General features: G+C 37.6%; 2 protein-coding genes across 2 annotated transcripts; one reads left to right on the top strand and one right to left on the bottom strand.

Moving 5' to 3' along the window:
- Positions 1–203: 203 nt before the first annotated feature.
- tsen2 (TSEN2 tRNA splicing endonuclease subunit) lies at positions 204–16,054 on the top strand. The gene is made up of 11 exons (XM_084101253.1): positions 204–483; positions 562–628; positions 3,346–3,385; positions 3,905–4,385; positions 6,793–6,867; positions 7,482–7,532; positions 9,871–10,009; positions 12,550–12,586; positions 14,554–14,665; positions 15,682–15,771; positions 15,848–16,054. The coding sequence occupies exons 1-11, from the start codon at positions 304–306 to the stop codon at positions 15,905–15,907; spliced, it is 1,332 nt and encodes a 443-aa protein (XP_083957379.1). The 5' UTR covers positions 204–303; the 3' UTR covers positions 15,908–16,054.
- Positions 16,055–18,760: 2,706 nt separating this feature from the next.
- mkrn2os.2 (MKRN2 opposite strand, tandem duplicate 2) lies at positions 18,761–23,301 on the bottom strand. The gene is made up of 4 exons (XM_084100054.1): positions 22,906–23,301; positions 22,772–22,821; positions 21,563–21,731; positions 18,761–19,329 (listed from the first exon to the last, which is right to left on the bottom strand). Exons 1-4 carry the CDS (start codon positions 23,106–23,108, stop codon positions 19,074–19,076), a joined length of 678 nt encoding a protein of 225 aa, XP_083956180.1. The 5' UTR covers positions 23,109–23,301; the 3' UTR covers positions 18,761–19,073.
- Positions 23,302–24,419: the final 1,118 nt, after the last annotated feature.

Genomic DNA, 24,419 nt, shown 5'->3' with positions numbered 1-24,419 from the left:
TTGCTCTCTACTGGCCTTCGAGACAAATTGCAATGTCCTTAAAACAATTAGAATAAAAGTGTAACATAAATTCGTAACGTTTAACTGTGGGGTTTATGATATAATCGCTTATTTAATATGACTATTTGATGTTCGACTAGTACGAAAAAGAAGATTCCCTAAACAAGAAACTCGGAACTAATGTTTCCAGACGCGTGACGGCCGGACGGGTTTTGCGGTGACACCGAACGCATCTCACATGGCTTGAATCGATCAAGACTCTTTTATTATTATTAGCCTGTGGTGTTGTTTATATGATCCTCCATGACTGAAGCCGTGTTTCAAGCGCCCAAACGCCGGGCGAAGGTTTATGAGTCGTTTGAAGCTCCTCTTCCGGTGTTATTGAGCGCACAGGATGAGGATCACATCATATACAGAGCAGAAATCATCAGTCATCAAGTCATAGTCACAGATCCTGCACACACACTGACACTGTATGAGAGGGTGAGACAGCACTGCTTGTGTTTGGGTCATACCGTGGTAAAACAGTCGTTTAAACCTTCTCTCTTCTTGTTCTTGAAGGGTTACTTTGGTAAAGGAGTGTTCTCGAGATCCAGACCTGAGCACGTGATCTCTCGACAGTGGAAATGTAGGTATTGAGTGACAGCATCTGTTGCTGTGGGTGCTGGAAGCATCAGTTCATGTGTTTATCTTTTTAACATTTAACGTGATAGTTCAACCAAAAAATAAATTTAAATTCTGTCTAATTTTCTCGTTACAAATCCAAAAAACTTTAATTCATCTTTGAAACACAAATGAAGATATTTTTTTTTAATGAAATCTGAGAGATTTCTGTCCCTCAAATTGAAAGTCTGTTTACCCCCCAAAAAGCTTGTAATAGGAATCGAGTGGTTAAAAACTAAGTCTTGTGAATAAACACATTCGTTTTATATGATGAACAGATTTAGTTTAGGCTTTTATTCACATATAAACAGGGCCCAAAACTAACTTTTTGCCACTTAAGAAAATTTACCAGCTATAAATATGTTTTACCGACCAACTAATATACATTATTAAAGACCAGTAAACAGTCAGGAATAAAATAAGAACAAATAATCAAAGCACAAGCAAAAGCATAATGCAATATAACAATAAACAGCTTTTCGGGTAGGTCTGACAGTAGTTTTCAGGTACAGAAGTGTAATAAAGCAAATGTAAAATAACACTGCATAAAAATATATACTTAACATGCTTAATTAAACATCCTTATTAAAGTTTCCTTATTAATCTTACAAAGGTTATTCAGCCAAGAGCAGTGAGTGTTTTTTTCTTTGTCGTTTGTGGTTTGATTAACATTAAAAATACAGACAGCAGAATGTTTATTAGACTACTGTCACTTTAAGAGCGAATGCATGGATCTAATACACTGATACTGATACACATGTGTTTACTTTCTCAACTGTTTACTTTCACTTTAGACAGAACCAACTATGTTTACTAGGATACTCGCTATTTTTGACAGTTTTGTGTGAATATGTCTGCTCAAGTGCAAGAAGATGTGAAAGAGCTCAGTTTAGTGTTTGTGCGCTGTCTGAGACGATGTTTGCGCACACAAAACTTCCCTCACAGCGCGCGAGTAACGAAATGAGCTTTCTTTGCATCGTCTTGTGCTTGAATATGTAAATTGTCAAGGCTTAACCTGGCTCGTCCCAAGTGTCGCTCACGCTAATGCATCGGTAGAATTCAGAAATATATCACGGCAAACTGGCGAGAGACACCGTTTCATATACTCACTAAAACCGATTTTTTTTGTCTCACATGTGGCACTTGGTGAGTCTTAACACTAGAAGTGCCAGAATCCCATAACTACTAGAACTGCCACAAGCGGTCATTTTGACCGCTAGATTCCAAACTTATATCTTTAATGATAAATACCCAATTGAGAGATGAATGCATTTATTGTATTAGGATATCTTTTAAAAACAAAACAACACCAAACTGTACATTTAAACAAGTTTAATTATACATCTAAAAATAATAATATCCGTAGATGTCCTGAACAAAATGACGGAGCAGCCCATGTTTTCATGTTTACACTGTTCGATCGCGCCCGCGCCTTACACACACACACACACCATATTCCAGCATTGCAATCTTGACATCGCAGCCTGTTCATTATAGCCATAATAAAATATAATAATAAAATAGTCAACCTAACATATAAAAATTCCACTGCTCTGTTTATATAGTCAGTAGCCTAGTACAATTCGTACCATTTTGCGCGTGTGAAGAGGATGATTTTTTCCGTCGATATTGGAACGTGAGTGAAGTACAAAGCCTATAATAAAGAATAGTTTACCATCCAAATACATCGCAAATGTTGAAACATTTTGATTCTAATTAGAGAGTTGCGTGAGCCCAAAGTAGCTTGAAAGTAGCCTATTTCATTTTGGCTTGTTTATAGTTATTTTTTCATTCTTGTTCTGTTCTGAATATCATTACATTTAAATGATTTGTTGTGGAATATGTTTTGTGTATTTTTTACCACATTTTATTGTTGTGTATATTGGTATATGTATAATAATACCGCAAAATTCAGTGCGGTCAATATGACCGTCTATGGCCGAAATAGATAAATATGTTCATTTGTTTTTTTGCCTTATGTGTAATTTATATGAAAAACATTTTAAATGAAAATACAGACACTTTTTAGGAAAAGTCAGGTACTGGCAGGATTTTATTTATTTTTTCAACAAAGTTATTGCAGATATAAAATTCAAAATGGTCAAAATGACCGCCATGGCAGTTCTAGTGTTAATTCTAGGCCCTGCATTGAAAACCTTTTTTTTTTTTTTTAGTAAATTAGTTAATAATTTTAGTTTATTGCCAAGGCAACATTGTAGTTTAAGCTTTTCAACTGATATTTATATTTTATTTTATTTCAGCTTTATTTTAATTAACAGAAATGTTTTATCTCATCTGGATTGAAGTACCAGTACACGGAGTCGGCTGAGTCAGAGGCCATTAGAACATCATCTAAAACATTTACAATAGAGTGAAGTTTTCTGATTGGAAAAACATCAAACCTTATTGTTGATCAAAAATCTCCTCAGCTGGTGAAGAACCACTTTTAAAAAGTCATATATTAGAGATGGGCATAAAATTAGATAAAATAGTTGGATCCATTTTGGATTGTTGGGAATGTTTGTAATAGTTTTAGTTAATGATAATAACCCTATTTAGAACGTTAACTTATGAGTGAATGACTTTTTATGACTTTTTATTTTTGGGTGAACTAACCCTTTAATCAACCATGAGCATCTAAACATTTAAAACCACCATGACTGAGTTTATTTCTTTTTTTAGACGTTGGAGACAGATGTCTACCTGTGATCTCCTCGTCAGAGTAAGTAATATTGCACTCTGGATGTGTTTACAGTAGCGATATCGGCCGATAAATATTCATTTTTAATGTAATTGTTATCGGCCCAATAAGAAAATTTGGCCGATATATTAAAGCCGATAAATAATGTATTATTTCCTCCAGCTGAGACGCTTCAGATGCGACTGTTCAACATGATGATTATGAACTGCTTGAAATATGATTGAAATCACTTCAAAAAAGGAAAATACAGTAAAGTGCAGCACAAGTCTGTCATATCGGCTACATAATATTATAATGAGAACGTCATAATTGTGTGTTTGGGACGTGGATTTTAATGGTGAGATTTTTGTTTTTGTAATCAGGCTCTCAAAAAAAAAAAAAAAATTTGGATTTAGATTTATCAGCCAATATATCGGTTATCGGCTTTCATATATAAATAATTATCGGTTATCGGACGAAATGTTCATATCGGCGCATCCCTAGTCTGCCGTTATTCTCATGCATGCACTTGATTATTATTGTTGGATTATTTTCTACCAGATACCAGAAGCGGCTCCGCTGGGCGCGGGCGGCTCTCGGGATGCAGGGATTGGAGGATGAGTCTGTCAATCATGCGCTTCAGATACTCACAAAACCAGTGGAGTTTGATATCAAGCAGGAAGAGAGCCGAGAACGAGTGAAACCTCAGGCCGAAAGCGTCGGAGGCTCATTGGATGATGTGTCGTGTGAGACGGATTTAACTCTGGATCAGACTGATCCCGCCAGGTCTCGGCGTCAAGGAAACCCGGCTTATGACCCTCTGGCTGATCTCCATCCGGAAGAACCTGAGCTCTCCAAACCCAGCGGGAAGTGCAGACGACACGACGACTGGGTCGCTCACTGTGGCTGTAGAGCGGATGAGACCCAGCGGAGGAGTCCTGAGCCCATCGTGCCCAACGCCGAGCCGGCAGACGCCTGTGAATATGTTCTGGTTTCTGAGGAGGAGGATGATGGAAACTCCACAGAGGACAACGGCTCAATGGTGAATTAAACTAGATTTGCAAAACACAGGGTTCGTACAAAGTGCTTGAATTTGACATGTTGAAATTGAAACCCTTGAAAACTTTCCATATTTAGGAAACGGTACTTGAAAAGTGCTGGAATTATTGAATTAATTTTATTGATAAAACAATCTTTTCACACAAAGTCAACGTTGCAACCCGTCTGATATAGATATAGAGCCATTTCACATGGTTATGAGTGATATTGCACGTATAAATATCCCATCTTTCATTCTTCAGCTCAATTATATATTCATGGGAGAAAATATCAGTTTGAATCAGGAAAGCGATATCTTTGTCATAGTGTCCTTTCAATGGTTAAAGTCACCAGTTATTGCGTGTGTTGCACTTTATTTGTTCCATTTTGTTTTATTAGTTTATCTATTTTCCTTTTTTCAGAATTTAAAAAATAATCAAGATATTGTTTGGTAAGTGAGATCTCTCATTATAGTCCTTGAAAACCAAAAACTAGTGCTTGAAAAGTCCTTAAGTCCTGGAATTTAATTGTACAGTGTCTGTACGAACCCTGAAAAGAATATCTCACAATCCACGAGTGAAAGGAAGACCAGTGTCAGGTCATAATGCAAACGGTGCATTAGCCAAACTTTCATCCAAGTATCTTTTTGCAAAAATAAATGAATAGCACTTGCTGTTGTAGATGATGGAAACACTAAATATCTATAAAATAGAAGTGGCCGATATGGCAAAAATATAATATCACGATTCTTTTCAGGAAAATCACAATTCATGATTTGTTTTCCTATTTTGAACATTACAGCCAAACTAATTTCACTATTTTAAAATCATAGCTTTACAAAGTAGCAAAATATAAAAGAATGACGGATCATTTTGGCCAAAGGAGGGGTGAGCGACGCTAAATCTTTATTTCAGTATTTTATCTTTGTTATAAAAAAATACAAACAAAGACACACATTACAAAACACAAATGAAATAAACAGTGCTTTGTCTCAGTAGGTGTATTTAACAGCAGCATTTAAATATAAATAAAATATAAAAATATAACTATAAATTATATTTAAACTGATTTGTTTAAAGCTACTGAAGTTATTCAGTAAAGAGCAGAGAGTGATTTTCTCTTCGTCTTGAATAACATTAATGACAAGCGAATGCTGTTGCTTTAAGACCTCATGCACGGATCTAATATACTGACACGCATCCAGTTTACATTCACTTTAGACATAACCAACAGTGACCGCATTAAAGCGTTAGTTCACTTCAGAATTACAATCTCCTGATAATCTACTCTCCCGCACGTCATCCAAGATGTTCATGTCTTTCTTTCTCCAGTGGAAAAGAAATGAAGGTTTTTGAGGAAAACATTCCAGGATGTTTCTCCATATAGTGTCTTCAATGGGGTCCAACGGGTCGAAGGTCCAGATGTGAGTTTCAGTGCAGCTTCAAAGTCTCGACACGATCCAGCCGAGGAATAAGAGTCTCATCTAGACAAACCAGCGGACATTTATAACAAAATAAACATTTATATACTTTTAACCATTAATGCTCGTCTTGGACTAGCTGTGATGCGACACACATTACGTAATCAGGTTGAAAGGTCAAGCATGACGTAGGCGTAAGAACAGACCCAGTGTTTACAAAGAGAACGTGCAAAGACTGAGTCAAACGCTATTTACAAAATAATAAATTAATAAAAAGGTAAAACAATGATGTCGGATGATTTTGTAGTTGGAGGAGAAAATGAGATGGAGTTTTTCGCCCGACTCTACATTTCTGAACCGGAACACACGTGACCTTTCACCCTGATGACGTAATGTGTGTCGCATCACAGCTAGTCCAAGACGAGCATTAGTGGTTAAAAGTATATAAATGTTTATTTTGTTATAAATGTCCGCTGGTTTGTCTAGATCAGACTCTTATTCCTCGGCTGGATCGTGTCGAGACTTTGAAGCTGCACTGAAACTCACATCTGGACCTTCGACCCGTTGGACCCCATTGAAGACACTATATGGAGAAACATCCTGGAATGTTTTCCTCAAAAACCTTCATTTCTTTTCCACTGAAGAAAGAAAGACATGAACATCTTGGATGACGTGCGGGAGAGTAGATTATCAGGAGATTGTAATTCTGAAGTGAACTACTCCATTAAGGACTCAAATACAGGACTGACAACCGTATTCTGAGAGCATTGACTCTAAATTAAACGTCCTAATCTAGTAATAATGAAACTGGAAAACTGGAACTGGAAAAGACAAAAGTGAGGGAAACTGCCTTCATGCATGTTTCGTAATTAGATGCATGCTAATAGACTTTGTTTTCTAAGACACATTAGTGTGAACAAGTAATAATGCATTTCTCCAGTCTTAGTTTTAAGAGTGAACCTGCCAGTAATGGACTCTCTTCTTATCTCAGGACCGGCTGGGCAAGTGTGTGTGCAGAATAAACCCGTTCCCCATGATGGAGTATCTCCAGCTGAGTTATGAAGAAGTGAGTGACTAGCCTGAAGGTTCAAGCCGTCTCTGTGATGATGCATTACCCAGAAATCCTGTCTGTCAACATACTGGACATTGCTGCAATTATTCTATTATTATCCCGGGCCTCCATCACTATGGTCTCGTGCCCCTGGTCTTCATCCGAGTTAAATGGTGTTTTAGCAGAGCTTTTATTGTTACAGCTGGATGCAGTCGCGCGATTTGAGCCAATCCAAACAACAGAAGTGAATGTGAATGTCTTATCTACTGTATTCTCCCTTAAGTGTTAATTCAACCTCCCTCAACGACAGCTTACTGAAACTACCACTCCTCTCGTTAGTATGATCACATCCCATCATTCTCCAGTTAAATACACCCTAGAGCCTTAGCAAAGAGTCGAAGAGCAACATGTGATATTGTATAATTGATTATTCCTCATCCCGGCTGTATGCTTTACCTTTGTCTGACATTCCCCTGTGTGATTTCTTAGGCCGCTATCTTGGGTTTGAACCGAAGCTAGTGTGATTTAGGAGACATCCTAACATAACCTTGTTAGCGACCAAGCAAATCAGTTGAGAAGCGATGCAGAATCATTTGTCTCCTAACAAGATGCTTGTCTTTGCGTTTCAGGCTTTCTTCCTGGTTTATGCTCTTGGATGCTTGTCCATTTATTACAGCGGGGTGAGTTTACTGTCTTTACTGTGTGTCGGCCAGGAGTGTGTTTCCCGAAAGCATCGTTAGCCAACTATAGTCACAGATTTGTTATCAGCAGTTCAACGAGTCTGTGTTTCCCGAAACCATCGTTCCAACGAACGGTAACACTTTATAATAATGTTCAGTTGTAAGTCTTTTATAAGTGATTAGTTAATGATGAAATAATCATTTACAAAACATACACAAATGATTAAGTGATATGCTAACAATTTGTGTTTTGTTAATTCATTTACAAGTCATTTACAAATTCATTTACAAGTAATTAGTTAATGATGAACTAATTATTTACAAAACATGACTGTGTTTATAAATTATGAATAAGTGATATGTTAATTTTATTAAGTACTATGCTAACGATTTACCCATCTGTCGTAAATTATCTGAAAAATGGCATATCATGAAATAATCAAACAGATCCTTAGTAAATGGTAAAAAATTACTAGTTAACCCCAGTTAACTGTCACCCCCATTTTTTAAGTTTATCCAAGCTTAAATTGTAATTCATGAACACTTTGGATCTAAGGTAGGTCTCTTTTTAAAGAAAACAATCAGCAGATTACTGCAGAAGCGGAATAAAAAATAAAAAAAGTATTAACAAATTACAGAAGTTTAAATTTACTGTAAAGAGAATACACTGTACAATTTTTATTATATTTTATATAAAATACGTATTGTACATAACAGGTTTTATCCTAAATTTGATATCAATTTGAAGTCTTACATCTAAATAAGTTATTCCAAATTTAAAGTTGATATGAAAAAAAAAAGAGGTTCCTGTGAAAGTTTGTTTAGGGCGTTATAAAATACTAAATAACCTTATATAATTCATACACTACATGGTGCATAGTGCGTTAGTTCATAAGTACATAGTGAATAAGTGCAGAGTGTATAGTGCGTCATTTGGGGCGCAGCTCATGTTTGCCAAAGAAAACATCTTTACCCTCACCAGTCAGTCCTTACATTGCAGTACACACTACAAAGTATTCAAAAGCTGTTGATGAATAAATAATGAATAAATCATTTACAAATCTTTCTGCATCCCCTAATCTAAAGTGTAAACTACTCATCAGTTGTAAATGTTTTACAAACCTGCCGGTTACAGGTTGTGTGGGCATCAGGTGGGTATACACACTGGGTGAAAGACCTTTGACAAATGAGTAAAACATTTACAACTGATGAATTGTTTACACTTTAGATTAGGGGATGCAGAAAGATTTGTAAATGATTTATTCATGATGCGATCTTCAGTGAAGGATAAACATTTAAATGATTGATATTTTAATTATTTTTAAGTGACAAATAATATATTAACTAGTAACTTATTAACCACTTACTAAGGATCTGTTTGAATATTTCATGATATGCTATTTTTTAAGATAAATTACGACAGATTTGTAAATTGTTAGCATATTACTTAATAATCATTTGTGAACGTATAATCATGTTTTGTAAATTATTAGTTCATCATTATCTAATCACTTGTAAATGATTTATAACCTAATCTACAAAACATATATAAAAATACTAACATATCACTTATTAATCACTTATGATGATGTTTTGTAAATGATTAGTTCATCATTAACTAATTACTTGTAAATAACTTGTAAATGAATTAGCAAAAAATGCACAAATTAACATATCACTTATTAAACATTTATGAATGTTTTGCAAATCATTATTTTATCATTAACTAACCACTTATAAATGACTTGCAACTGAACGTTATTATAAAGTGTTACCGAAGAGTTTCTAGTTTTCATGACATGTGGACTCAATAAATCCTGATCTTGAGCAAAATAATCAAGCTGACAGTCAGTGCAATCTATATCTTTAATTTAGAATACATGCAAATGTCATTTACGTCTTTTAGTTTGTCAAGAGATTTAAAGCGTCGTTGTTGAAGAGTGCGCATGTGTGAACGAGCTCTAGTGTAAGAACGAGCCTATGATTGAATCTGGAAATAAAGCAAAATAACTGAGAAAAATGAGAAATATTCCTCAGATGACATGTCCGTAATTTATAATAAAACATCTAGCATTAATTCCATATCAAACAGATTCATTAAAAGTATTATTACTCCAACACCTGCGTGACATCATTAACCAACGTGGTTGAACGACCAATTTGCGACAGTACGGTTTCGGGAAACAGTCGTGACTAGCTAGATGATTTCTTCAACGATGCATATAGTAGTGAAGCAGCGAGTGACGGCGTTGTACGGGAAACACACCCCTGTGTACGTCATTTAAATGTGTTGTTTCTTGATTGGTAGCTAAGTTCGGTCTGGTCTTGTTTACTACAGGAAGCTCTGTCAGTCGCTCAGATTTGGACGATGTTTCGTTCACTTCAGCCCAACTTCTCCACCTCGTACGCGGCCTATCACTATTTCCGCAGTAAAGGCTGGGTGCCGAAGTCTGGAATTAAATATGGAACTGACTTAAGTAAGGATATTTCTCATAAAATCTCAACTTGAACTATATTCAACCTGATTTATTTTCAATGCAGGGTCATTTTAATAATACATTTTGAAAGCATTTCCACATTTCAGAGTTAAGACGTTTCGTTCACATTCGTGTATGTTTCAACATTGCTGTGATTTGGCATATCCAACATTTGATGCTTGAATGTAAGTGTTATATTGCTTTTATACAGCAGTTTTATTGAAAACGGTGGTAACTTTACACTTAAAGGTCCCGTTCTTCGTGATCCCATGTTTCAAACTTTAGTTAGTGTGTAATGTTGTTGTTAGAGTATAAATAATATCTGTAAAATTATAAAGCTCAAAGTTCAATGCCAAGCGAGATATTTTATTTAACAGAAGTCGCCTACATCGAACGGCCCGTTTGGACTACATCCCTCTACTTCCTTCTTTAATGACGTCACTAGAACTGTTTTTTGACTAAGCTCCGCCCACAGGAATGCTCCCTCAACTCTTCCGAAATTCGTTTATGTACTTGCGCACTTCTTATAACTTACTGTGTTTACTCAGCTCTTACGGTGATTTTCTGAAGTAAAACTGACGCTTCATCTTTTGTGTGATGTACAATAAACTTAAACTCATCAGTATATGTTTGATCATCATTCGGACCTGGTCCGAAACAGCAGACTTGTAGGCTATTAATAAATAATGGATACATACAAGCAGATGACAAATACATTATAATAACCGTAATTAAACTACTAAAACTATACCTGTTCCATCTCTATACAGCACTCTGACTCTGTAGGCATTATTGTCCAACTCGAAATGAACACCTTTACTGAGAGTTTCTGATATTATCATCATTCCGTGAGGTGAAATTGTCCTGACAGACTGAGCGCGAGCTCATGAAGCTCCGCCCCCTGGGTTGTCCAGCAGCAGCTTATTTGCATTTAAAGGGCACACACTAAAACAGCACGTTTTTCTGAGCCCCAAAAAATGACAATTTAAACATGCTGTAAAAAATGATCTGTTGGGTATTTTGAGCTGAAACTTCACATACACACTCTGGGGACATCAGAGACTTATTTTACATCTTGTGATAATAATACAGGACCTTTAAAGAAAAACATTGGTAACTACACTTTTAAAAAAAGACGTTTGTAACTACACTTTTAAAGAAAAGAACTGGTAAACTTAAAGAAAAAAATTGTTAGCCACTTTTAAAGAAAAAGGACATTAGTGTAACACTTCAAAAAATAAGTTTGTAACTACACTTTAAAAAGTAGTTTGTAACTCATTTTTAAAGAAAAAATTGGTAACACTTCACTTAAAGAAAAGGTTTGTAACTACACTTCAAAGGGAAAAAATGGGGAACTACACTTTTAATGGAAAAGACATTAGTGTAACATTTAGTTTTTAACACTTCACTTAAAGAAAAGATTTGTAACCCTACACTTAAAGAAAAACAAATAGGTAACTACACTTAAAAAACAAATTGGTAACACTTCACTTGGTAACGCTACACTTTTAAAGAAAAAAATGGGGAACTACACTTAAAGAAAAACATTGGTAACACTACACTTAAAGAAAAGGTTTGTAACTACACTTAAAGAAAAACAAAGTGGTAACTACAGTTTTAATGAAAATGACATTCGTGTAGCACTTAAAAAAGAAGTTTGTAACTACACTTCTGAAGAAAAAATGTAACACTTTACTAAAATTGGTCACTACACCTTTAAAGAAAATTAAATTGGTAACACTACACTAAAACAAATTTGGTGTAACTTTATTTTAGTGTCCTTGTGTACTTACTATAGTTGATGCACAATTACAAGCAATTAGCCCTAATCCTATAGGAAGTGCGTGTTGCTAATATTACTCATTACTTATTTGTGTAATTATTACACCGTAATCCGGACATCTTAAAATAAAGTGTCACCAAAGTTAATAACTTTTAACATTTAAGTCAAATTGTGGCCAGTTCATGTATTCATTTTTCTACATCAATGAAAATAATTTCAAAAGAAGCCAAAGAATATCAAGCTTTGCATTTCAAGAAGCAACGCACAGACTGAAGGCAGAAAATATTAAAATCTCGGTAACCTTTAATGTTTATGCAAGAATAGTTGTCAGTTTGAACCATTTAAACTGACTTGCATCTAATGTCATGTTTTCTTGTCTTGTCTAGTGTGTACCGGCGTAGAATCGACCATCTGTCCACAAAAGCACTGTTGTTTATGGCGTGTCCCTCTAAAACATTTAGGCCTAACCCTGAACTAACCGAGTCCAGCGGGTGAGAGAGATTTTCCAAGTAGTGTGTGTAACACTGGAGGTGGACCGGTGAATTATTCAGGTGTATTAAGCATTGCTTTCCTCGCACTCAGACCCGTTGCACCGCACGCTCATTGAAACCGAGTCTTGGCTGTGAACTTCAGGAGTCATTGGAGGCTTTGACACATGACTCTCGCTTCGAGCGCACTATAGAGTTGCTATAGATTGCTTTTTCAGCTCAGATTCTCATTTGTTTCAGAGCTGATCCTTTATTTCTCTCTTTTCTAGTGCTCTACCGAAAAGGACCACCGTTTTATCATGCAAGGTTTGTTCTTGTTATGTTGAAAGTAGTTTGCTTTGTTGCATCAAGATACAGTCCAGCTGACATGCAAATCATAAATAATAAGCATTAAAGGGATAGTTCACCCAAAAATGAAAATTGGCCCATGATTTACACAACTCATCCTAGGTGTATATGACATTCTTCTTTCAGACGAACACAATCAGAGTTATATAAAAAAAATGTCCTGGCTCTTCCAAGCTTTATAATGGCAGTGAATGTCCGTTTCTGTTTTGAAGTCCATAAAAGTGCAATTATCCATCATAAGTGCATCTGTCCATCATAAAAGCGCATCTATCCATCATAAAAGCGCATCTGTCCATCATAAAAGTGCATCTGTCCATCATAAAAGTGCATCTGTCCATCATAAAAGTGCATCCATCATCATAAAAGTGCATCCATCATCATAAAAGTGCATCCATCATCATAAAAGTGCATCTATCCATCATAAAAGTGCATCTATCCATCATAAAAGTGCATCTGTCCATCATAAAAGTGCATCTGTCCATCATAAGTGCATCTATCCATCATAAAAGTGCATCTATCCATCATAAAAGTGCATCTATCCATCATAAAAGTGCATCCATCATCATAAAAGTGCATCTGTCCATCATAAAAGTGCATCTGTCCATCATAAAAGTGCATCCATCATCATAAAAGTGCATCCATCATCATAAAAGTGCATCCATCATCATAAAAGTGCATCCATCATCATAAAAGCGCATCTATCCATCATAAAAGTGCATCTGTCCATCATAAAAGTGCATCTGTCCATCATAAGTGCATCTATCCATCATAAAAGTGCATCTATCAATCATAAAAGTGCATCTATCCATCATAAAAGGGCATCTATCCATGATAAGTGCATCCATCCATCATAAAAGTGCATCTGTCCATCATAAAAGTACATCATCATAAAAGTGCATCTATCCATCATAAGTGCATCTATCCATCATAAAAGTGCATCTATCCATCATAAGTGCATCTGTCCATCATAAAAGTGCATCTATCAATCATAAAAGTGCATCTATCCATCATAAAAGGGCATCTATCCATGATAAGTGCATCCATCATCATAAAAGTGCATCCATCATCATAAAAGTGCATCTATCCATCATAAAAGTACATCTATCCATCATAAGTGCATCTGTCCATGATAAAAGTGCATCCATCATCATAAAAGCCCATCTATCCATCATAAAAGTGCATCTATCCATCATAAAAGTGCATCTATCATCATAAAAGCCCATCTATCCATCATAAAAGTGCATCTATCCATCATAAAAGTGCATCCATCATCATAAAAGCCCATCTATCCATCATAAAAGTGCATCTATCCATCATAAAAGTGCATCCATCATCATAAAAGCCCATCTATCCATCATAAAAGTGCATCTATCCATCATAAAAGTGCATCCATCATCATAAAAGCCCATCTATCCATCATAAAAGTGCATCTATCCATCATAAAAGTGCATCTATCATCATAAAAGTGCATCTATCCATCATAAAAGTACATCCATCATCATAAAAGTGCATCTATCCATCATAAAAGGGCATCTATCCATCATAAAAGGGCATCTATCCATCATAAAAGGGCATCTATCCATCATAAAAGTGCATCTGTCCATGATAATATTATATTTTGATGAATAGATGCACTTTTATGGACTTCAAAACAGAAACAGCCATTCACTGCCATTATAAAGCTTGGAAGAGCAGGACATTTTTTATGTAACTCTGACTGTGTTCGTCTGAAAGAAGAATGTCATATACACCTAGGATGACTTGTGTAAATCATGGGCTAATTTTCATTTTTGGGTGAACTATCCCTTTAAGCTGAATTCAGAACCCAGTTTATGCTGTTTTTTCTTGTCAACTTTACTGCTTTAATATATCATAAGCCTTCGAATGCTTTGAGCCCCTGCTTTACTGCGTTTGACTGCGTTCAGCTACTCGGTGGTGGTGGAGAGATCAGACGAGTGTTTCAGAGGCGCTTCGCTGAGGTCCTTCAGCTGGAGGACTCTCGCCGCTCTCAGCAGAACCACCGGGAACGTCTCGAAGGTACAACACCTCTTATATCACATCTCTTCTCTGATGACGAGGGCGAGACACCTGTCACTCACATGAGATCAGCCAATAGCAAACCACAACCATCCAATCAATTCCACACTGACAAAATCAAGCCCCGCCCACATCTGTTCTAGTTCCAGAAGAGTTTCACTCGGATATACGATACAATAGAGGAGAAAAGACGAGTGGATCTTCAGTTTCATGCTGACTTTAATAACAGGATCTTAATTTCATCTCATTTTAAATCTAATTTTAATAAGTATCCCTTAAGTCACCTCTGTGGACTGAATAACTGGAGTAACCAGCGGACCAATGGCGTCGCAGCATCTCTAATGTTGGTTTGGTGTTTCTGAAAGAGTGTGTGATCAGAATGATCTGGTGTAACTCCCTCCAGAAGCGTCTCACACACACGAGTGTGTTCCCGAATACCAGCATCCGAACGCCAGAGAACATGACAGCGTTTACTGTGTTTCGCCTGACGCTCGAGACACACTCGTTTATGATGGAGGGACAAGAGTCTGACTGCAGAAACACAGTGTTATTACTGATATTTCTGACATAACTTAATTTGCAACTTTGGATGTAAGCACGGCTATTGTTAGTTAGAGATGCTGCACAGACGCAGGTAATTCACACACACATCTCTCTTTCTTTATATAATTCGTTCAAATAAATGCTATTATTCATTCATGCAAATAAATGTAATCTTGCGCACTTTATCTCTTTAATCTGATTTAAAGCGGGCAGAATGCTAGATCTAATGATGAAAATAAGTCATTTTTACCATTCCGGTCAAACATCAGTAATAGTTTTAACTTGTCAATGCTGGCAAATATCCATGGTATAAGACAAGTGTAGTAATCCATGACCAAGTTGTGCATTAAACCGTTTGAACGCTCTCCGCTTCGTGTGGGACGTTTTTTTCCTGTAATAAAAAACAGTGTTTGTGTGTGTGTTCTGTGACGCTGTGTGTGTGTTCTGTGACGCTGTGTGTGTGTTCTGTGCAGGAACTGATGCTTTGCTACGTCATCACTCCATCAGATCTGACAGAAGACATGCTGTCGTCTCCCGAGTGTGTGAAGCGGTTCAGCGTACAGGTGAGGCAGAAAGACAGTGTGTGTGTGTCTCGAGTCTCTCCACACGTCTGGATCTGTAATGGTGTGTGTGTTTCAGGAGGTGCTGGTGAGCAGATGGGTCTCCTCAAGAGAGCGGACAGAACAGGAGGACGTTTAAACCTGCATTCCTTTCTACATTCCAGTTTATTTTGCTTCAAAATATTAGGTTGCTATTTATTTATTTTTTTTAATAATGTGCAGAGATTGTTTAAACAACATCCAGACTCAAGTTAAAGAGTGTTCAACAATAAATACAGCGAGAGAAGACCAGTGTCCATTGTGTGTTATCACTAAAGCAACTTCCCCGTCATCGGGCGAACGGTTCTAAAGGTTAATTAAGGAATCATTAATGACGGTCCGTTGAACTGTTAGAAAAGAACAGCAGAGTGGCCATTACACCTCAGCTGTGCATTATTCTCTAATAATTCAACGGTCTGGAGTGAATTATTCTGCTTATATTACAGTTACATCTCAAGACATTGTTCAGATGATGTGTTTCCAGACGTTTGTCAGGGTTTTTTTTTCTGAAAACGCTTGTGTGTGTAGGACTAATTTCACACGCTTCTCATCCCACGCCTCCATTGCTAATTCCAAAACGTCATTTTAGAGCTAATAATGGAGACTTGAGCCACTAATAGCAGACTAATGCAGTTATGAGAGAGAGAGATGAAGCGTGTGAATTACCTGAGTCTGTGTAGCCGCGTGTCCATTACCCTTCAAATTGCGAATTGAAAATACGCCCAATGGAAACGTCAATCTCGCAAAAACTCCTGTATATCGCAAAAAAGATTTTACGCTCGCATGAGGTGGTTTTTCAGGCAATTCGAAAAAAGAAGATTTTGCAAAAGTCCAATGGAAACGGTTGGCATGTCCAGGTCACCTGACGAACGTAAAAGTCGCTCATTCTTTAAAGATGTCGCTGCATGTTTGGAGAGCAGATGTTCTTTATTAAACTCATAAAAGACAAAGGAATTACGGGAATACTGGATTCAAAACAACAAATGCCACAATTTATCAGGACCTCAAAGCAGAAATGAGGGAGAAACACCCAGAAACACCTCAAACGTGTCGCTCCCAGTATAAGGGTCTTTATTGATTATCAAAATATTGAAAATCAAAATTATTGATTTTTCTTTTATGCCAAAAATCATTAGGATATTAAAGGTAGGTTAGGTTAAAAGGTAGGTTTATAAAAAGGCAGGTTTAAAAAAAAAAAAAAAAAAATTCCCAATTTGTTTAAACTTTCTTTATATACCAATACATAATTAAAATGTAAGTACTCTGAAAAAGAGTATAAAAATCGAGTGTCTGTAGTCCTCGCAGGGCTGCAATAAACACAGTTATTTCCATTCGGAACGAATGAAATGATTGGCTGGGCAACTGTCACTCTCCCTCGCTACCATGGCTACCACCCCACCCCCCACCCCCGCCGCTACAGGAGCTGCCCACATGCGCGCACCCGTTTGACTTGAGGAGGGGAAGAGGCACGGAAGCTAGGAAGAATCACAATTATGGCAGAGAAAGAGCAGTCAAAATCCCCAGTACCTGCATATACAGTCAGCCAAGGCAAACAAGGAACTAGTAAGGTAGGAAGGAAGGTAGGCTACTTGTCACCGGAGTGTAACGTTAGTCCTCATCAGAGCCAACAGTGCTTTCATCGTGGAAGCTCTTGCATGCAAAACACCGTATATGTTATGAATCTTACACGAAATGCACCTTCATCACAGTGTAACTGATGGTAATGCAAAAATGTGTATCAATGCGCAACCTGTTTTTAGCTTTGCCTTATGTTACTAGCTCATTACCAAATCAAACTCAATATATTTTAAACTTGACCAGTATCGATATGCTAGCTTGATAGTGAGTACTAACAGCCATGTTAGTTGTTTATATTCATAATGATAAAGTTAGGTATTTTATTGCATGTGATTCTGACATGATGTCACTACATGCATGTGCTGGCAAACGCGTCCTCCAGCTGAGCGGTCGGCATCGCGCGTTCATGTGTTTTGGGGGCGTGGCTTTGGAAGGAGCCCAGAAGGGAGGGGGTGGGAGTGAATGGAAATAAGTAGCTGTGTTTATTGCAGCCCTGAGAGGACTAGAGACACTCGATTTTTATACTCTCTTTTTCAGAGTACTTACATTTTAATTATGTATTGGTATATAAAGACAGTTTAAACAAATTTGGGAAAAAGTTTAGAAAAATCCTGCCTACCCTGCCTTTAAGTAAAGATCGTCTTCCATGAAGATATTTTGTAAATTTTCTACCGTAAATATATCAAACATTTATTTGTGTGAGTGAATGCGGCACAATCGCCAACATAAATGAACAACTTTAAAGATTTTCTCAATGTTTCGATTTTTTTGCACCCTCAGATTCCAGATTTTCAATAGTTGTATCTCGACCAAATATTGTCCTATCCTAACAAACCACACATCAACGGAAAGATTATTTATTCAGCTTTCAGATGATGTGTAAATGTAAGGGTCACATATTTATTTGCTTGGTCTGTGTCATTGTGAGTTTTGGTTCTTTTGCTTTGAAATAACTGAAATCATTTGGCGAAGTGATATGGAACTGTGATGCGGTCAAAACCTGCCTGGAACTACTTTAGCTGTGCGTTTACCTGAAAATAACTGCACACCTTAGAATGTTTGTCAACCAATCAAATTCAAGCATTCAACGGCGCTAGTGTACACCGTGAGAATGGTTATTTGGCCCGACAGTGGAAAAGCGGCTGAAATGTTTGCATGAATGTGAACAGAATCAAATTCTAGACCAAAGACCCATTCACACCAACGACCATATCAAGTTATCGTTTTAAAAATCAGTCTAAATTTAAAAGAATACATTTACATTTAATCATTTAGCAGACGCTTTTGACCAAAGTGACTTACAAATGAGAAGAGCAATAGAACCAGTTAAACTAATAATAGGACAACAATATGTGAGTGCTGTGACCCTCAGGTTGCTCTAACACAGTATATGTAATTTTTTTTAATTAAGATTCTGCATTACAGATATACCGATAACGACACATACATAGGTTGTAATCACATTCAGAATGATTTTTTCCAGCTGATGAACGATAAAAAAATTGACAGTTGTCGTTCTCAGTGTCATCTAAACCGTACAGTGTTTCTGGAAGTGAAATATGTCTGACTTTGAGGAGCTTTACAAAAGTGTAATTTCAGCTCATAACAGTATAGATTAACAGACACATTTATGCATCATTCAATCAAATTCCACCTTGATACAAGATACATGAATGATTAAACACATCTCAGAAGTTCTTGCGGTCCTCGTCCGCCTCGCTCGGATTCTCCCGCGAGTTTCTCCTCGGGCTGTCGACGATGTAGAAGTGATTCTGGGAAATCTCCTGGCACAACATCATGTACTTGGAGGCTCTTCTGATCCGAGGCAGGACGAAGGTGTGTGTGAAGCGGTCTTTGCTCAGGCCCGGCTTGGACTGCGCCGCCAGAACACAGTTGATGAACGTTAGCGTGAAGCTGTAGCAGTTGTGCGTTTCCTCGTTAAAGCTGGAACATAATCGAGAGCAGGATGAACACCAGACACTTGAGGAGCAGTTCACTTCAGAATTAAACTTCTTTACTCTCCCACACTTTCTTCAGTCGAAAAGAAATTAAGGTTTTCTTTTCCACTGAAGAAAGAAAGACATGAACATCTTGGATGACGTGGAGGAGAGTACTTTTTTATTTTAAATCGGAAGGGTCCAAGACCCCAGGACTTTTGTCGCACTTGAACCACGAATACACACACAAAAAATGTAAATGGATTTGAGGAGTTTTGTGGTTGAAATTTTAAAAAGTAACAAATCCTCAACAAATCTCGCGGCTCAATCTGACCCCGTTAGGAATGAGTGGAATGCGAGAAATGCTTCAGTACACATAGAAAAACGTTTAAAAACTAAAAATACTAAAACTTTACCAAAAAATTATTGTATAATGTCTACAATGTGTGTCTGAATCAAGTGGCGGCCTCCCCGTCTCTCTGTTGAAACCAACATGGAAGTGAGTTAAACTGCAATTCGTGGACTGGCCGCTTGGGCTGGCTGAACAAGTGAGTCACATCTGTATCTCCCCCATGTTAAAATTACCAACTTTACAGCAGGAAAAAACATGTTTACAGCCTGGATCTCTATGTGGTTTTGGTCTATACAGCTAATTTTGCCCTTCATAACAACTGTGAGGGGGGTGAATTTTTTTATAACTCATCCATTTAGTTGATTAATATTTAAAGTTCTGCATAATTAAGGGTGTGGCCACTTGAGTGACAGGTGGATTGCCGCTGATGTCAATGCTAGCCGCTTGTCTGCTGTTACTAGCCGTCACTTCACCTCAGCAAGTGTTAGCTGCTGAACTTGCCATCTCTGCAGTGTTTGTGTTTTTTTTCGGGATTATTTCATACAATTTAATACACCCATTAAGTTACTTCGCCCACGGCTTTGGATTCCGTCGTTGTTGTCGAGCATCGTTCGAGAGAACAACCAGCGCTGTATTTCAGTTGTTTTCCTCTGTGAACATGCACTAATGGATGTCTGACAATTTCGTTGCTTTTTGGAGTTTTCAGATTTAAAAACATCAATAAAGGCTCGTTCGTTCTGCTCTCACGGAACAGATATAGATTATAATATGCTTATGTACCGTCAGATGAAATCATGCAGGTGTCGAGCTTTCTCCGTCCATGCTATAAATGCACATGAGCGCGGGTTTTCTAGCGCATTTACTTGCACTTCATAGGCAATATATCTATGGTTTAACCCATTCGAGAGGCGGCCAAAATCAGAATGTAAAATGGACTGAATATAAGCTCTCTACGAACTTGACGAGCGATGCCGCGCTGACGGACCATAAGAAAGAGTGACTGACATGTGCACATAAATCACTGTCACACACACACTCTCAGAGTAATATTAAGTTACTGCATAATACATTTTCAACTAACAGAATAGTACAGAATCACGATACAGTCTCACTTGTAGCCATGTCTTTTAACTATTATAATATTTCGAAGGGCAAAAACAGGAACTTTTAATTGGCTTTACATCATCAACTGTCACTTTAGCGCGAGGTCCTGTGCAGTCGCAGACTTGGCACTGTCAGTAGCATAACATTATAGCATTACCCAGAGCCATAGAGAGAAATATATATTTCTAATATAGAATTTTTTAATATATTATGGCTCTGGCATTACCTCCCCAGCCTGAGCTAACTCACGTCGAGCTAACGTTAGGTGATTTCAGATGCTCCAGCTCCACTCACGCCCCGCCTCTTTGCCTATTTTCTGTTATCTGGGAGTGACGCAAGGCCAAGATGGCGACGGCCGGCTCCGCCCACTTTAGGCTTCAAAAACGCTCTTCAGAAACCTACGGGTGACGTCACGGACACTACGTCCATATTTTTTACAGTCTATGGTCTGAATGCATACTGAAGAAACTGGCTTTAGGACCCAGCGGACTCCATATAGAACTATAAGCCCATCTAGTGGCAAGACTCATGAAATATCATCTTATATTAGCCTATTATTGTTTTACACAAGAGGTCTGCACAGACTCCCAATGTGAGATATTTTAAGCGGAATTAAAAGGGTTGTGCATGAAATTGTGAGTTATTTTAAATTTGAGTTGAAAGAATGTGAGGATTTCATTGGATGCAGTTTTCTGTGTGTGTGTGTGTGTGTGTGTGTGTGTGTGTGTGTGTGTGTGTCTGTCTGTGTGTGTGTGTGTGTGTGTGTGTGTGTGCAGTCTTTGACCTGTGCCACAGTGGGTCCCACATCTGATGGGAGGAGAACTTCTCCAGGTACTGGTCCCACTGGTTTATGAGACTGAACATGTCGGGCTGGACCAGCGGCACACACACACAGCGTTCCCATCCCTCCTGTTCCCGCTGGACACCGGCCCTCGTGTAGTTATAGACTATTCCTGGATTCATTCAATTCAATTCACATTTATTTGTATAGCGCTTTTCACAATACACATTATTTTAAAGCAGCATTACAGAAAATGAGTCCACATTACAGTTTAGAGTCTGTTCTCAGAGGAGACTAAGTTATGAATTTCATAAATGTACATATAGAAAATCACAGTTAGCGAAAAATGTGTTAATTTACACAATAATTTAATGTAATTCTATAAATCTGTAGTTTGACGCTGCATGTTTCAGAGTAAAGCACAGCACTGTTCATTTCAGTCCAGATTCATTAAAGCTTCTCTGTGAGTGTTTGTCGCTTAACATTTACAATCGGAAACATGAGCGTCAGTCATCTTCCCAAACTCCTCATGGGAATCAGTTATGAATCTGTTGTTGTCGACAAAGAGGAGTGTTGTAATTTTGTACTTTTACTACTTTAACTACTAAACGTTCTTTAAAATAAAATATTAATAATGATAATAATTAACATTGTTATTAATAATAACAATTTTATTAATACTTTTATTAAAACATTGTATTGTAATATATTATTATCATGATTATAAAATACTTTTAAATTTTACAGTACAATATGTATTATTGCATTATAAAATATATCTTTTTTTAATAATAATTTCCTTTTTTTGTCATTAGCTGCTCGCATGCCTGTAAAACACAAAATGTTTTAAAGTGCAATTTACTGAATGTCATTAATATAGTTATATTTAGTACTATTTAACATTCAAATCATAAGCAGTTTTTATAAGTATCATTGAGATACTATTATGGCTTTTACTATTATTTTAAATCAGTTTTTATTATATTGTCCATTTTCATTTAATTTCAAATTTTAGTACTTTAACCTAAACTAAATGAGAAATGTTGAAATTAATATATATATAAATTTTATTTTGAGTTAAAAAAAAAAGTAGATTTTTGTATGGTTGTAGTTTTAACCCTGATTATAAGAAAACTAAAACTACATACACTAGCAAATACAAATTTCTTTATATACTGTAGCACTTTTGTGTGTTAAAATGACACCACATACCGTTAGTGTTCGTGATTCCTGTGTGTAGATCCGAGTGGCCGGAGAAGTCCCTGCAAAAGCACAGCGTCAGTCCGAGAAACTGTTCAGTGAATCTGAGGATCTGCTCTTATAAGAGGACAGTGTTAAAGTCGTACCTGAGCACACTGTGTTCTGCTGAAGCCACGAGGAAAGCGCACGGGACTTTGTGTCCATTAGAGAAGGGGTTGGGAATGCTGACCGGCGCCTCTTCAAGCCTCTTCCCACTGAAACTCATCCCGCATTCAGGACACTGATCCGGGACGAAGAAGCAGAAGATGTCCTTCTCACAGTGGTTGAGTTTGATCACACTCTTGTCCATCGGGAAGAGCACGGACAGACTCTGTGTGAGACCGAACTCTGAGTGAACAGAGAGAGAGAGAGAGTGTGTGTGTGTGTGTTTGTTTCAGTGAGGTCGACGCTTCACGCGGATCCGGTTGCCGCTGACCATCCTGAGGAACTGCGGTGTCGGTTTCATGGCAACTTCATTAATGTTCATCAGCTCGCGTGACGACAGGCTTCAGTTCCTCCGACTGCCTTCTGTCAAACACTGACGATAAACAGATCAGTCATTCTTTACACACACACACACACACACTCACTCGCTCACTCACTCACACACACACACACACACTCACTCACTCACTCACTCACACACACTCACTCACACACACACTCACTCACACACACACACACAATTATTCAACCCCCATTGCAAATCAGGTTTATCGGCAAAATTTACAAACTTTCAGCTGTTTGCAACGAACAAATCAAACAAAAGTAATTTTTAAAAAAAGTACTTTTTTTATTATTATTCAACCCCCTGAATAGAATCCCTCACAAATCTGCAAAAACGGGTGTTGTCTCACTAATCAAGGGCTTCATTAGCTGCACCAGGTGTGCTTGAGCTAGAACACATGAAATATCTGAACTGGTGAGGTTTGATGAGCGTTGACTGCATGTTAGAAATAAGTCAAAAGAATGGTCCAAAAAGAGAAGATATCATCGCCCTTCACAAACAAGGCACAGGATATAAAAAGATAGCAAAGGCACTAAATGTTCCTCGAGACACTGTTGGAAGCATAGTTTGCAAGTTCAGTGTTAAAGGATCAGTGGTTACTCTCCCTGGAACAGAAAAAGGGACGTATCAACAGCTGGAACCAGATCTCTGAGGGCGGTTGAGAAAGCCCTGGAGCGACTGCAGACCTGCAGCAGGACCTGATGTCCACAGGCTCTGAGCTTCAGCTGAACAGTGAGGCATGATGCCAGACTACACCACTACTGACCCAACAGCTCAAGAAAAGTGCTCAAAATCATATAAATAAGCCACACAAGTTTTGGGATTCTGTTCTGAGGAGCGATGAAGCTAAACTGGAGCTGTTCGTCCCTCTGGATCAGCGGTGTGTCTGGAGGAGGAATGAAGCGTACTCTGTCTACAGTTCAGCATGAGGAGCTCGTGATGCTCTCGGCTGATGTATATCCTCCGGCTCTGGAAACCTGCAGCGTGAGGAAGGAGAGATGGAGTCACTGAAGCATCAGGAGATCCTGGGAGAGAACATCCCCATACAGAAAAAAAAAAATATTGAAATATATTTTAAAGTGTCAAAAAATATATGTGGCATATATTCCAAAT

Source organism: Abramis brama, assembly GCF_963993115.1.
Source record: "Abramis brama genome assembly, chromosome: 23".
Lineage (NCBI taxonomy): Eukaryota > Metazoa > Chordata > Actinopteri > Cypriniformes > Leuciscidae > Abramis > Abramis brama.
Note: the sequence above shows the minus strand (reverse complement) of the source record. Positions and strands in the feature narration are given on the sequence as shown.